This window comes from Hippocampus bargibanti, linkage group LG09 (assembly GCF_051943395.1).
Source record: "Hippocampus bargibanti isolate YZ-2025 linkage group LG09, ASM5194339v1, whole genome shotgun sequence".
Taxonomy (NCBI): Eukaryota; Metazoa; Chordata; class Actinopteri; order Syngnathiformes; family Syngnathidae; genus Hippocampus; species Hippocampus bargibanti.
The window spans coordinates 21,080,534-21,096,079 of NC_142742.1; the positions used below are offsets into that span (position 1 = coordinate 21,080,534).

At 42.0% G+C, this 15,546-nt stretch overlaps 1 protein-coding gene across 1 annotated transcript in view; it reads right to left on the minus strand.

The window, feature by feature from the left end:
• The window catches only part of pdss2 (prenyl (decaprenyl) diphosphate synthase, subunit 2), a 59,594-nt gene extending 44,699 nt beyond the window's left edge, over window positions 1-14,895 (minus strand). Inside the window, exon 1 of the mRNA XM_089004386.1 lies at window positions 14,472-14,895. Coding sequence (XP_088860512.1) covers window positions 14,472-14,719 — 248 coding nt within the window. The 5' untranslated portion in view covers window positions 14,720-14,895. The remainder of the gene's footprint in view (window positions 1-14,471) is intronic.
• Window positions 14,896-15,546: the final 651 nt, after the last annotated feature.

Sequence of the window (15,546 nt, forward strand, 5' to 3'; positions counted from 1 at the left end):
AAAGAGAACCAACTAGCCTTCTTGGATTGTAAAGTAATTATAAAGGAGGACAGAGCGCTAAAAACAGAAGCCTTTAGGAAGGCTACGCACACTGACCAATACTCACTTTTTGACTTTTTAACCACCCTTTGCATTGAAGGTAGAGAAAAGGAGTCAAAACATATCAGAAGAGCACTCACTAACTGTGGGTACCCTCAGTGATCATTCACCAAATGTCACAAAGAAAGAATAGGGAATGAAAACAAAAATGCTCAATATACAAAAAGGAGAGGAGTAGCAGTACCTTACATTGCAGGAGTTTCTGAAAAACTACAAAGAGTCCTTTGGCAACACAAAATTCCTACTTATTTCAAACCGATAAACACATTAAGGCAAAAATTAGTGCATCCAAAACATAGGCTGCCAAATGAAAAACAAAGTAATGTAGTTTATTCGATACATTGTAAGAATGAAAATTGTAAAGAGCAGTACATTGGGGAGACTCAACAAATTCTGAAAAAAAGACTATCAACATCGCAGGGATAATACTAGTGGGCCTCAATCGGCAGTACATTTGCACCTAAAAGCTAGCAACCACTCATTTGATGACAATGAGGTTAAAATCTTAGAGAAAGAACATAGATGGTTTGAAAGGGGAGTAAAAGAAGCGATTCTCATAAAACAACTAAATCCTTCATTAAACCGGTCGGGTGGGGTGAGGTTGAATTTGGATCGTTCATACAATAACCTGCTTAGGCAACACAGGTTAGGCAACATTCGTAATGCTGATGAGGTGATACCGGTGGGAGTGGGGCAAATAGGCCAGTCGTTAGTCAGGAATGTAGGAACAATCAGTGGGGCCACATGGAGTGGTCCTCTGCGCCCCCCAACCTGAGAGTAGGGACCTATCATAGCTGTGTCCGGCGCCGCCATGTTTGGACATTAGGGATAGTGAAATAGGGCCGATACGACCAGTAAGACTTTAGTTCGCTGATGAAGCCTCTTGGATAGGAGGCGAAACGTCCGACACCTTCAAAAAAGTACAGATGACGGCTGAAGAAACCTTCTCATCGATACGCCGAAACATGTCAGGTAATTGAACACCTAAAATACACGGTCTGTAAGAAAATAATGTTTTAAATTAAATGTAAAAAAAAATGTTCAATTATTATTCAAGCGAGTGTAAACAGGGTAGCGAAATCTCCACGTTATTTATTACACATAACAATTTGACATTTCGGTAGATATTTTAGCAAGTTGACACATGATTTGCTTTTGAGAGCCACACAAAGTGACCTGGCAGGCTGGAATTGGTCCCCCGGGCCTTGAGTTTCACACCAATACTCCAACTGATATTCAGCCTTCTGATTTGGGACTCCCAAATTATTATCGCCGTAATTTCCGACACTTTTCCCTCTACCGAACCTTGCTGCGAACATGAAAATTAATTGTGATAAGCCAAACCAAGAAACCAAGGATGTATAGCGAATTACCACAACAAAGGCCAACTAATTTACAACCAAAAATTACACTACCACCTAAAAAAAATCCTCCGCTGAATCACTTTCAGAATTTTGTTCAAAAAAAAGAAAAGAAAAGAAAGAAAACTGCTTTGCGGTCTCGTTCATCCTGTTGTGCTGTGTGTGAACATAATTGTCACCTTTGGATGGCAGTGTCACCTCAGGGCCCTTGGGGAATGTGCACCAAGTCAAGAAATACAGACAGCACTGATGCAGACTTGTGAAGAATAAGCAACAGGTTTGAGAGAGTATAAAACTTCAAGTTGATGCTTAATTAGTAAAGAGAAGAACTTGAGTTCCGAGAGATGTACACAAGTCCAGAAGCAGTCCTCTGCGCCCAGGTGGGGGTTGTGCTGGCCAATACCCAGCTGTTGTGGCAGGGGAATTCTGGGCTCAGTTCACCCGGACACTAGTCCCCACATGACCGACCAAGGTGCACCATCACTAGCTATGGTAGTGTGACGCACCTCTAACTTGTCTTTTTTTTTTTAATAGTCCTGTAGGCGACCAGGAAAGGCGTTAAATACAGTGTCAATGTCACTAAATCAGCAACATTGAATACAAGACAAAGCCATTTGTTGCCTAGTTCATTCACACACATGCACATAACACTAAAAGCATTGTTTTGCAAATCAAAGCACCACATACAGTATTGTGACTTCATCAAAATGGTATGGCCTGGTCCGAGACCAGGCCCGATACGGCATGCGGTCCATACTTTGCCCAGATCTGATTTAAAGGACAACCGACACCATTTTTTTGTTTCCTGACATCAGAAAAACGTTTTATAGCATCTAAAATACCCAAAACACGAAGGCTGATATTTTTAGTCAAATGCAAAACAGCAATAAAAATAAGTTAAAGTGTCCCAAAACTACTTCAAAATGACCACGGAGATGCTGAGTTTCAGAAGGTCCCGCCCCCTTGTTCATGACATCACGCCAGGACGTCTTGCCTTGCTCTAGAATCAAAACAATGGCTTAAGATTCGGAGAAGATGCTTTCTTGCTCCTCATCCAGTTCTGAATATGATTCAAATAGTTCTGAAGAGGAAAACATAAATGTTTGCAATCGATTAAAGAAGTCCTCCCATATCAATTTGAGCCGTCAGGACTCCAATGTAGCGTCCCAGAAAATGCACAGGATGGCGCCCAAGCTCCGTTGGAAATGGGCTGATTTGTCTGCTGGGAATTTGTGTCAACTAGTATCAAATAGTAGTCTTGGTGCAACACAGAACGATTCATCATCGCATTTTTATGTGTTTTCCTTCTAATTTTGCCATCAACACAGATCAACACGAAGTTTTCAAGCCAAACAAAGTACCCTAAATGCATTGTGTGTCGCTTTCTCCGTCAGGGGTGTTCCAGACGTGACGTCACATCAGGCATCGTCATCAACTCGAAAACAAGACTTCCTGAATATTTAGTGTGAGTCTTAAAATGTAGAATCTCAGTAAATTACGGTCAGTAGAAGTCATTTGAAGTGATTTTACAAATTATGGACACAACTTGTCGGGAGGCATCGGTTGTCCTTTAAACGTACTACTAATTTTCCATACAGATAATGTACTGGTTCTAATTATGTGCATAGAGCCCGTATTAGGTTGGGGAAATGAGATATAATTTGTCCTATGAACAAAAACAAGAATCAAAATCAACACCCAGCAAGGAAAAAAAAAAACAATTAACATCCTCATCCGATTAACATTCTCAGTAAATTCTTGAACTGAAACTGTGAAATCATAAACAGTATTAAAAAATTGTGATATGAGGTGAAGCTGTTAATGATCATCAATTCACCACAGTCCTGTACCAAAAAAAAAAAAACATTAATGTACATAAACAAAGACAGGCACACAAATTGTGCAATGGTTACTGCCTGTGTGGTAGCTAGATTAAATATGTTTTTAATGTCTCATGGGAGCACTCAAATGAAGCACCTCTAATCCTGTCCCTATGTGAGCCTCTCATGCAATGAATCACGCTCTCGTTAGGGGCTCTGAGGCAGACAAGCGGCCACACCCCCACTGCTCAATGCCCAGACAGCAGCCTCACACCTCCCACCCGCCAGTGTCACATCAGCCCCAAACCCCCCTCCCCCACGCTGACCCACCCCTGCACCACACGGGAAGGTGGAGGACAGAGTGGATGTGGGAGATGGACCGTGAAAAGAGGGAGGGAATGCAGAGAGACTTATAGGAGAAATAAGAATGCAAAATGCAGGAGAAATTTGAATGCAAAAAAACAATTAAGAAAAATGACTGAATACGTGAGTAACTGACACTGTTGTAAAAATGGGAAAACAGAAAAAAATCAGCAAGAGAACATTTTTGTACCTTCCACTAAACAGCAAGCCTATGCGGCTTTTTCTAAAAGCAGCGGTTCCCTTTTTTGAAGCTCCGTCCCATCACCCCCATTGAAAATGTTCAAGTGTGGTCTTTTTTTTACACTGTAGGAAATATGCAACCTGCAAAACAGAATATGACAAACTGTTATGAGGCGGCGCTCTTCTGAGTTGGTGTGTGGTCCATCGTCCTTAGGGCTGCTAAGTGATTAATATTTATGTCACCATCTACAACAGCATCTATCAATACATCAGTCAATCCCGTGCCAAGGAATGGAGCATGGGTGGCATGCTGAAAGAGAGTGAGAGAGAGGGACAGAAAAGACGAGAGAAATGGGCAGCTCTGATCTCGAAAGGGTTGTGAACAGGTCACCGCGCCTTCTACTTGCACTGTGCACACTAACTTTCAGAGGCCAACCAGCGACTGGAATCAGAAACATTTCAAAATAGTTCTTCCCTTGAGAAGAAACTGACATTTTAGACGCAGTTCCACAATGAATGACCCTTTCACTCAATTTGCTTGATGGACAATGGGGAATAAGTACAGTGATACCTCAGCTTACCAACTTAATTGGTTCGCAGAAAGTGTGTGTCAGGCGAAAGGTTCGTCTGACAAACATTTATTTCCCATAAGAAACCATTAAAAATGAGAATAATCCATTCCCAGGTCCCCATAAAACATAATTTTCTACTAAATAAGCCTTAAAACTAGAAACAATATAACTTATATGTATAATAAATGTGCTATTGTATTGTAATTAAAGAAAAAACTGTACAGTATAATAAAGTCGTTTTATTTACCTTTGTTATGGTCGTTGTAGTTGCCTCTGTTCCCTGCTCGCTGCTTTTCGTTAATCCAAATCAACAGAAGTTTTTCAACCTCTTCTATTACCTGAAATTGTTGTTTAGACCAGTAGTCCCCAACCTTTTTTGCGCCACAGACCGGTTTAATGTCAGACAATGTTTTCACGGACCGGCTGATAAATATAACAGAATAAAATGATACGACAGGCATGGAAAGTGTTTTTTCTTTCTTTTAAATATAATAATAAACGTGAACCCATTGTGTATTTTTATACAACTTTATTAGCAGACTCCTGGTAACGTCGCACCAACAACAACATATGGAACATCGTCTCTGCGCCTTAAAGGACAACCGACGTTTGTATTTGTAAAATGGCTTCACATGACTTCTACTGGGCGTATTTTAATAAGATTCCACCGCATATAGCTATATTTTACGTTTTAAGACTCGCGCTGAAAATTCAGGAAGTCGTTTTTGAGTTGGTGACGAGTCCGTACGTGACGTCAGAAAAGTACCGCCTCCTCACCGTAAAAAAAGACGCATTGTAGCGTCTTTCCATCACGTCAATGTATTTTGCAGTACTGTTTTTTTTAAACCATGTCTTACACCCAAAAGCCGCCAGCGGAGGGAGGCAAACTCCATGGAAAGAATGTATCAGAGCTGTGGAAACGAGCTGATTCTTTCCTCACCGGAGCTGGTCGCCATTTTTCTGCCTCTTTTTGAGACATCCCCCCTTCGCCCGTTTGCCTCAAAATGGCCCAAATAAATTCTTTAATCGATTGCAAACATGTATGCTTTACTCATCAGGACTATTTGAATCATATTCATAACTGGATGTGTAACAAGAAAGCGTATTCTCAGAATCTGAAGCCATTGTTTTGATTCTCCAGCAATGCAAGACGTCTTGGCGTGGCGTCACGAAAGGGGACGGGACTTTCTGAAAATGCCCAATTCTCAGCTCAATTTTTGTCAGATTTTGGACACTTTAAGTCATTTTTATTGGTCTTTTGCATTTGACTAAAAATATCATACTGCGTGTTTTGGGTATTTTAGATGCTATAAAACGTTTTTCTGGTGTCAGTTAAAAACAAAAAAAGTGACGTCGGTTGTCCTTTAACGCTCTATGGTAACCATGGTAATGTTTAAACGTGTCTTCAAAATAAGACACCCCACAAAAACAAGTACAAAGCGCATGAAAAAACAACTCACTACAACAGAATCAGTGGGAACCCTGAGTTTGTTTCTCTGCAACGAGACGGTCCGATCGAGGGATAATGGGAGACAATGACACCTGAAGTGTCTTGCTCATGTCCAGTCTAGTCCGTAGTTTTGTTTTGGTTGCTGTCACTGCAGATAACCCCGCTTCACACAAATAAGATGTCGGAAACGGCAACAGGGTTTCAGTGCTGTTGTGGCGATCTCGGGGTATTCTGCCATCACTTTAATCCAGAACACTGGCAGTTGTTTTCTCAAACATACTTTTAAGTCCGCCATCATTTGCAAACTCCAGCAGTTGTTCTTCCTCTTGCACAGGCATGCTGGATTCACCTGGTTTGTTGACAAATGGGTTGCAGATTCTTTCCTTGGCAGTTCGTGGGTCTTTTGTGGCTGGGAAGTAGCGCTCAAATTCTTTTAAAAGCAAAGACAGGTGCTCGTGCATCAGCACGGGGAATGAAGGCTCGGGCCCAGTCTCTTCCAAAAAAACCTCCAATGTTTGAAACATGAATCAGAATTATGAAACACTGGACATGATGTTATTCTGTCCGTTTGTGCCAATGGATGGTCCTCACATGCGATTTAGCCTTGATGTTGAGAGTGGTGTGGGAGCTGTGTCTCAGGGATGGGAAGGTTGTGAATTTGGGACACATCATCAGTAGTGCTCCAAAGAATCATTGGGTGTTTTGGCCTTTCATCAATAGACACCCTCGTCGATGGTGGCCAGCGACAGGTTGATCACGCCCGCGCTTGGACAACTGCCAAACTCTTCAGGACCCGGTTGTGCCTCCAGGTGTAGCAGCCTTGTGTGAGGCTAGTCTTACAACCGGTCAGGATGTCAAATACATTGCTATTCACACGCCGTCCCTACAAATCCAGCTTGGCTTTAAATGCAGCTACTTTATCAGCCAACTTGAAGACAGTTGTCATTTTCCCCTGAAGTGACAGATTGAGTTAATTGAGCAGGTTGAATATGTCGCATAATTAAGCGAGCTTTGCCACCCATTCCTCGTCACGGAAGTGAGCTGCAAGCGGTGACTTTTCATTTTTCAAAATAAAACATAGTTCGGTCTCAGATAATAAATAAAACGGAAATTATGTAAATAATTTATTCTTTCTGTGCGGCCCGGTAGCAAGTGACCCTCGGACCGGTACCGGTCCGCGGCCCGGGGTCCTCTGGTTTAGACAACACAGAAACACCCTTAGCCACACGTTGCAATGGTCGAGTTAGCATACAGGTACTGGGACGCTAAGTCACACAAACGCACACCTCGTTCGTGTTTTTCGATTATCTCCTTCTTCTGCTTGACCGTAATTTTCTTTTGTGTCCTCTTCGGCTTAACACTAGCCTGTGGTGGGGTCTTTTTCGGTCCCATAATAGCAAAAGTATCCTCAATAACAAACCACGGGGTGACGAAAACTAGTCCATCATCCTCCGTGATCTCCTTCTTCTGTTTGATCGTAATTTTCTTTAATGTCTTCTTAGGCTTAACACTAGCCTCCTGTAGGTTTTTTTTTTCGGTCCCATAATAGCAAAAGTACTCCACTCGACAGCAAACCACGTCTGCACTCAAAAGGAGGTGTAGAAAACTAGTCCGCCAGCCACCGTGGCGCTGTTCGACTGTGTGGTTTGGTGTTCAGCCGCCAAAAACTAGTCCGCCAGCCGCAGTGGCGCTGTGTGGTTTGGTTCGTCCGTCGAAAAGTAGTTTGTATGCCAAAATTATATTCTCGCGAATTTAATGTTCGTACAGCGAAAAGTTTGCGAGCTAAAGCGTTCGTAAGGTGAGGTATCACTGTACTGTAGTTCAAATATCTTGCAATGTGCTGGAGGACTTCCAGGTGGAGGTGGGATTCAGCTCTGAGCCCCTTCTTATTCGTTATGGCGATGGACAGGCTGACAGACGATGTTAGACAAGAATCTCTTTGGACGATGATGTTTGCAGATGACATTGTGATCTGTAGCGAGAGCAGGGAACAGGTGGGGGAGAAACTAGAGAGGTGGAGGTTTGCCCTGGAAAGGAGAGGAATGAAGACTAGTTGCAGCAAGACGGAATACATCTGTGTGAATGAGAGGGATCCAAGTACAGTGGTACAGTACACACGACTGAACAGCGCCCCAGCCGGCCTGCCTTTCCACAACCCCTTTCTCTGAATGCACATGTCGATCGATCGATCGAGAGTGAGAGAGAGAGAGACGTCGATCGCCTCCAAGGAGACCTTTGCTGTTATGGGACCGAAAAAGACCCCACCACAGGCTGGTGTTCAGTCGAAGAAGACACAAAACAAAATTACAGTCGAGGAGAAGAAGGAGATCATTGAGAAAAACGAACGAGGTGTGCATTTGTGGCGTCACAGGTGCGCAGCGCGGCTTTCATGTGAATCTCAGCCTGACACATTTCCCACGCTGTGTGTCACTTCCCTGAGAGTAACTTTCTACTAACATTCTACAAATAAAGAGCCTGGTACCGATATGCTAAGTCCATCATTTCTACCATCCTTCGCAACAAAGCTTTACACAAAGGCGTTATTTATGCAATGCTTTCACGTGACTAATGACACCGAACTTGTCACAGGCGAGTTGACAGCTGGGGCGGGGCCGCCGCTCCCGACCTCCGCCAGCTGCTGTCAATCCCTTAGATCACCGATACTGGGACATTTCAACGAGTCGCTGTTATCTCACCAGTGACATGATTACGACGCCTCGCGCCTCGCCAGTGTATTGGACTTGCCAGCACAAGAATTTGCTTCGCCCGAGGTGATTGTTAGCCGCGATCGCGTTAGTTTGTTGCTTTCAGGGATCGCGAGTTTTTTTCACCCCGTGTGTCATTTTATTTTGCCTAGCTTGATAGGCTGGACCGATCGCCCCCACCCGCCTTCTTTTGTCGCGTCAATCCGGGTCCGTGGAATCATCGGACTCGCACCTTTTGTTGTAATAAAACCTTTGCCAGCACCTACGTCTCTGCCGCCTGCTCAGGGATCCAACCCATTTTATTAACGTTCAGACAAGTCACCTATCCCTGTCACGCTTGGAACGTGACAGTATCATCGTGTTCAGCTGATAGAAAAGGCTTGGCATGATGTTACCCTTCGATCCTTGAAAGCAGCATGGAATAATTTGTAATGTGCAGGCTTTTATTGAACAGTTCCACCCAGAAAAGACTGTGGCTATGAGAATCATCAACATGATAAAGGATAATGTGATGCCTCAGTTTCATAAGACCTTACCAGTCAGCAAGCAACAGGTGTCAATTAAGAGCCATCAACGACCATTACAAATGTAAATACAGTGACTTTATCATACAGTGCAGTGTATTTCTTTCATTACAATACAATAGCACATTTATTAAACATAGAATAAGGTATATTGTGTGTAGTTTTAAGGCTTATTTAGTTGAAAATTATATTTTATGGAGACCTGGGAACAGATTATTCTCATTTTAATGGTTTTGGATACACACTTTTCTGGGAACCAATTAAGTTTATAAGCCAAGGCCCCACTGTACAAGAGTGATGCTACAGGGAGAAGAGATAAAGAAGATGGAGGATTTTAAGTACTTGGGGTCAACTGTCCAGAGCAATGGAGAGTGTGCAAAAGCGTGTCCAGGCAGGCTGGAACGGCCGGAGAAAAATGTCAGGTTTGATGTGTGACAGAAGGGTTTCAGTGAGAATGGAAGGAACAGTGTATAAACGGTGGTGGTACAAGCCATGATGTTTGGACTGGAGACAGTGCCGCTGAAGAAAAGACAGGAAGCAGAGCTGGAGGTAGCAAAGATGAAGATGTTGAGGTTTTCTTTGGGAGTGACCAGGTTGGATAGGATCAGGAATCAGTATATCAGAGGAACAACTCATATTAGAGGCTTTGGAGAAAAGGTCAGAGAGGCCAGACTGAGATGGTTTGGACATTTCCAGAGGAAAGAGAGTGACTATATCGGAAGAAGAATGCTAAGCCTTGAACTGCCAGGCAGGAGGCCGAGAGAAAGACCGAAGAGGAGGTTTATGGATGTTGTCAACGATAACATGGAGGGAGCTGGTGTGAGATAAGAGGATGCACAAAACCGGGTTAGATGCAGGACACTGATTCGCTCTGGCGACCCCTGAAGGGAAAAGCATTAAGGAAAAGATTTTATATTCCTTAACATTTTCTAGATGTGTACACCATGTATGTGTATAATAATAATAATAATAATAATAATAATAATAATAATAATAATAATAATAATAATACTCGTGCCCAAAGAGAGCTGAGATAGGCACCAGCAACCCCTGCGACCCTAATGAGGAATAAGCGGTACGGAAAATGAGATGAGATAATAATACATTTTATTTCTCAGCGCCTTTCAAAACTGTCAAGGTCACTTTACAGTCACAGGATCCGTTTTTCTGTGGGTGAGCAGCGGCAGCCACATGCGCCAGCGTTCACTCAACCCGGAATAATTCAAATAGATAGAAGGTTAGCTAGCTAGCCAATAAATAACTAATAGCTAGCTAGCTAACTTTTATAGTTAAATAATACTTTGTTTGACTTACATTTGAAATGAATTTGTATTGATCCATCCATATTTTTATCTGATTGAATTATATATTTACTGTCCACATATGTTTGTTATAATTGTCACTACAACAATTAGATTATCGGATTTTCCGGTATGTAAGGTGCACCCAAAAGCCTTTTTTTTTTTTTTTTTTCAAAAGATGACCCTGCGCCTTATACGCAGGTGTGCCTTATATGTGAAGTAATATTGAGCCACAACAGGTCTCGCAACTACTGTCAGCAGCCACCAACTCAATTTCCCCCTGTAGAAGAAGTAGGGCGTAACCGCAGCCTCTACTGTAGTGCCTTATAATGTAGTGAGCCTTATAATTGGAAAACGTTTATATATGGTATTTATACATTATATTTGGAAAAGGTTTTTTTTCAATCTTTGAAGGTGGGCCTTATAGTCCCATGCGCCTTATACTGTATATGGAAAAAGTTTGAAAAGCCACCATTCATTGAGGGTGCGCCTTAAAATACGGTAGATTATGTTACATTAGCCTTTATTAGTCTTGCAGTGGAGAAATGTACATTTCATGTGCTAATTTTAAAAACCTTGATACACAACCAGACACCACAAGCAATACCATTATATAACCATTAACCTATTTTTACATCTTAAGATTGTTCTATTAAATAACAATTTAAATGTTAGCAAAATGCTGATTATCTATAGCAGGGGTCTCAAACTCAATTTATCCGGGGGCCACTTGAGGCAGAGTCTGGGTGAGGCTAGGCCGCATTAGGATTTCCACAAGAAAAGCACAGATAAAACATTCCAATGTTCTCAAAATCTTTATTTTTAACACACACAAAATGAATTAAATAAATAAATGGAAAAATGAAGAAAAAATAAATTAACCACTAATAAATAAATAAAATAAAATAATTATAATGATCATAAAGGAGATACAGAGGACTGAAAAAAAAAAAACAGGAAAAGTAATTATTTTCATAACGTTTCAAATGTCTGTTCACAGTTCTTTAACCTTTAACTTTCTGAACATACAGTAAAGTCTCGTTATATCGATATCGGTTATATCGATAGTACCGCTTATTACGATACTATTTTCATTTCCCTTGCACATTTGTAGTCTTTTTATGTATAATTAGTACCGTTTAGTACGATACCCGGTTATTACGATAATCCGGTTATTACGGTGCTCCTTTTCATCCCCCGCCGGCCATTTTTGTTGTTTATATCGATATATCCGTCGCGCCATTGGTCAACTTGGTCACGTGTCTTGTTACGTGAGCCGCCATCGGTCGCGCCATTGGTCGACTTGGTCACATGAGCCGCCATCGGTCGCGCTATTGGTCGACTTGGCCGTGTGACTTTGTCACGTGACACGCCATCGGTCGCGCCATTGGTCAACCTGGTCACGTGACTTGGTTACGTGCCCAGCACCCGTGTAGCAGACCCATTTTCATTTTCAGACGCTAGCTCGTGTGTAGCAGACGAGATTGAAGTGTTTGTGTTAAAAGGTAAAAATGGGAAGCAGAAGAAGATTGATGACTTTTTTAAATTGTATACATAATTCCTTTCATCACTTTGCTGCTGTGAAATGTAAATTTCTCCACTGTGAGACTAATAAAGGCATATCCAATCCAATCCAATCCATACAGTAAGATGTAAGCGTTGCAGTTTCCCTGTTGTGTTATGTACATGCCCACTGTACTGTATATGAATGCAATCGTTTTTTGCAACAATGTTTCTTGTTTTGTCTGCTGAAGCGCGATGATTTTGAAAATTATTAACATTCCATAATGTGTATTAAAGGACAGCCGATGTCACTTTTTATTCAAATGCAAATAAAAATGACTTCACGCCAAGACGTCTTGCATTGCTTGTGAATCCAAACAATGGCTTCAGATTCGGATAATATGCTTTCTTGTTACACATCCAGTTATGAATATGTTTCAAATACACTGTAGTTCTGAAGATTAAAGCATACGTGTTTACAATCATTAAAGAATTATATGTGCCATTTTGAGGCAACATTGGGGGAACATCTCTCACCTAAAAAATAGGGAGCTAATGGCCAGCTCCGTTTCTTATATGGCGCTTGGCTGCCCTCTTTTGGCGGCTTTTGTTTAATGCAGTTCGGCGCAGGATCGGATATATCGATAGTCCCGGTTATATCGATATTTTTTCGGACTCCCTTGAATATCGATATAACGAGACTTTACTGTAATTAAAATATTGAACATGAACTGTCCTAACTAAACATGGCTTCTCTTGCCTACTTCTTGCTGCTAGAGACCTGGCCGCGATTGTTTTCACAAAGCCGAGCCACATTTGGCTTAAGGGAGGAGGCAGTGGAGAATCTGAGTAGGGCTTGAAGATGCTCATCAGTAAGTCTGGACCTTTACTTGGACTTCAAGTTCAAGGTGGAGAAGAGCTTCTCACATAAGTATGTGCTCCCAAAAAGACACATGGTCCGCTTGAACATTCGGGAAAGTTCAGGGAAGCTGGGGGTTAACTCTCTCAAACATTGCCCAAGCTTGTCTGCTTCTCCATTCACATTCCTGAACTTGGCTTTGAGTGCAGAGTGGCACTCTAGGTCACAGAGCTCCATTTGGAACACAGGAGGGGCATCTTGCACATCAAAAGAGAATGGGTTCGCAAACATTTTAAATGTAGCTTTGTGCATCTAGAAGTCTGCAAATCTGTGATTAAATTCCCTCTGGAGCTCCAAAATGGTGGTTTGTTCCATGGTTTGTTCAGCAGTTTGTTCAGCTCCACACACAAGTTTCATTCATATCAATCATGCGGGCCGCACTAACATTAATCTTTCATGTCAAGGTGGGCCGCAAAATATTATTTCGGGCAGTTGGCCCGTGGGCCGCGAGTTTGAGACCACTGATTTTTAGAAAGACAACTCAGCTGTCATTCATGATAAATTAATCACAAGTTGATGAGACACCTCACTTCCACCAACACACAAATATTGTACATATTGTACATACATATTCTCATGACAGTATTTGATAATTTCACAGAACAGGGATGAGCAACTGGGGGAAGACAGGCTTCCACCACCCTCTCTCAGTAAGTTCAAGTTAACAAAATAGAAAAATAAATTTCCAATGCATTTCACTGGGCAGATTTTCACAATTCACGGTCCCTATCTCCCACAATGAGGGATTGTCCACTGTACAGTGTTAAATTGGAATATCACCAATCAATTAGATGGCAGACAGACCCGACAAACCCAATAAAACAAGATGCAGTAGTATAAAAATTAATATAAAAAATTTGAGCGAGTTCATTTTTGTTTAAAACAGTGAAGGAAATTAGTTCTTTTCACACCAAATTTTGGCTGCTGCTGAGCAGATTTGTCCATCCATCAAATAGTATTTTTTTATGCAGAAGAGCCCTTTTCATCACCAGGAGGGGAAAAATGGAGTATGTGGGTATTTTTGATTGTTCTAAACCTTTGTGGTGGAAGCATGAATATTTTGTACATGTGTTGACCGTGCATTTTAAGATAGTACGATGTATATTGGTTCATGTATTTGTGCATATTTAGTAGCACTGAATAGAAATGTAGGTGACATGTTATTGCATATGAATATTTAAAGCAATTAACTTACAATCCCACTCCGGCTTCCCTGTGTAGAGTTTTCATGTTCTCCCAAGGCCCGTATGGGTTTTATCCGGGTCCTCCCGGTTTCCTCCCACATTCCAAAAACACGTATGGCAGGCTGATTGAGCACTCCAAATTATCTCTAGGTGTGAAAGTGAGAGTGAATGGTTGTTTGTCTCTGTGTGCACTGTGATTGGCTGGCAAATAATTCAGGGTGTCCCCTGTCTAGTGCCCGAAGACGGCTGGGATAGGCTACAGCACCCCCCACGCCCTTCGTGAGGATAAAACATTCAGGAAGACGAATGAATGACGACGAGATAACCTTTATTGGTCTCACATTGGAGAAATTCCCAATTCACAGCAGCAAAGTTATGAAAGACAGAGAAAGGATGAATGAATTTAATTTACAACTGCTCAGCCATTTTTTAAAGCTGTCTTCTCGATAATTTCAAAGCGATAAAGATGACAGTAGTGTCATGTTTTTACCTTGCAGTATGAAGTAGAGGGTGTTGGGTTCCGACCAGCTTCTTGACATGCATGGCAACGTTACTGAACTCGTCGCTGAGCAGACAGCGCAGGCTCATGAAAGAAGTTGGATAACCCACTATCTTCTCAGCGTCGGACACCACTTTACTCCAGTTTGAAGGTCCTGGGCTGGAAAATAGACTCAATGTCCTCCTCACTGGTCCGGACGCAACTCGACGGGGAAGTCGCGTCCATACAGAGGAAAACATCTCTCGAATATACGACCGGCACTTCTGAACAGTCTTGCTGATATTTAATGTCACCTTATAACGGAGACCCTCCGAAATTACATTTTAAACACTGTTTGTCTTTTACAGACACAGCTCACTATTTGGCGACTGGCTGTTTCACAACACACGACCTGGCACAGGGCGCCGCCATGTTGATAGACAGGACGTTACGTCATACCACGCCGAATAGGTTACTTCCTGTCATATTTGGCACTTGATCTTGATTACTTGGTCCTAAATTAAAACTGCAACGTGAGCATCATATTTATGTTAGTCAAAATTGTAAAATTGTACTGTAATACAATTTTTTGTTATGAAGCTATTACACAAAACAATATATTTGTGTAGTTGTGTTAAGTTAATACTGTCTACTTGTTATCTAATTTAAACAGACAATAAGACAAAGGACACATTGGCACTTGGCACTATATATTTGTGTTCTGTATAATGTGCAATCTATCCTTCCATTTTCACCACTGCTTTTCTTATACACCAAAGGAGGGAGTACAGTAGCTAGAGCAGTGGTTCTTAATCTTGTTGGAGGCACCGAACCCCACAAGTTCCATATGCTCTTTCACCGATCCTTTCTTCCAATGAGTCTGCCTACTAACTGCAGTCTAGACTGAGGGATGGACCTCCAAGGCGGAGAATCCACCGAACTCCTGAGACTGACTCACCGAACCCCTAGGGTTCGATCAAACCCAGGTTAAGAACCACTGAGCTAGAGCCTATCCCAGCTGACTTTGGGTGCAGGGTAGACGACACCCCGAACTGGTTGGTCTCCATTCACAAGGCGCATATAGAGA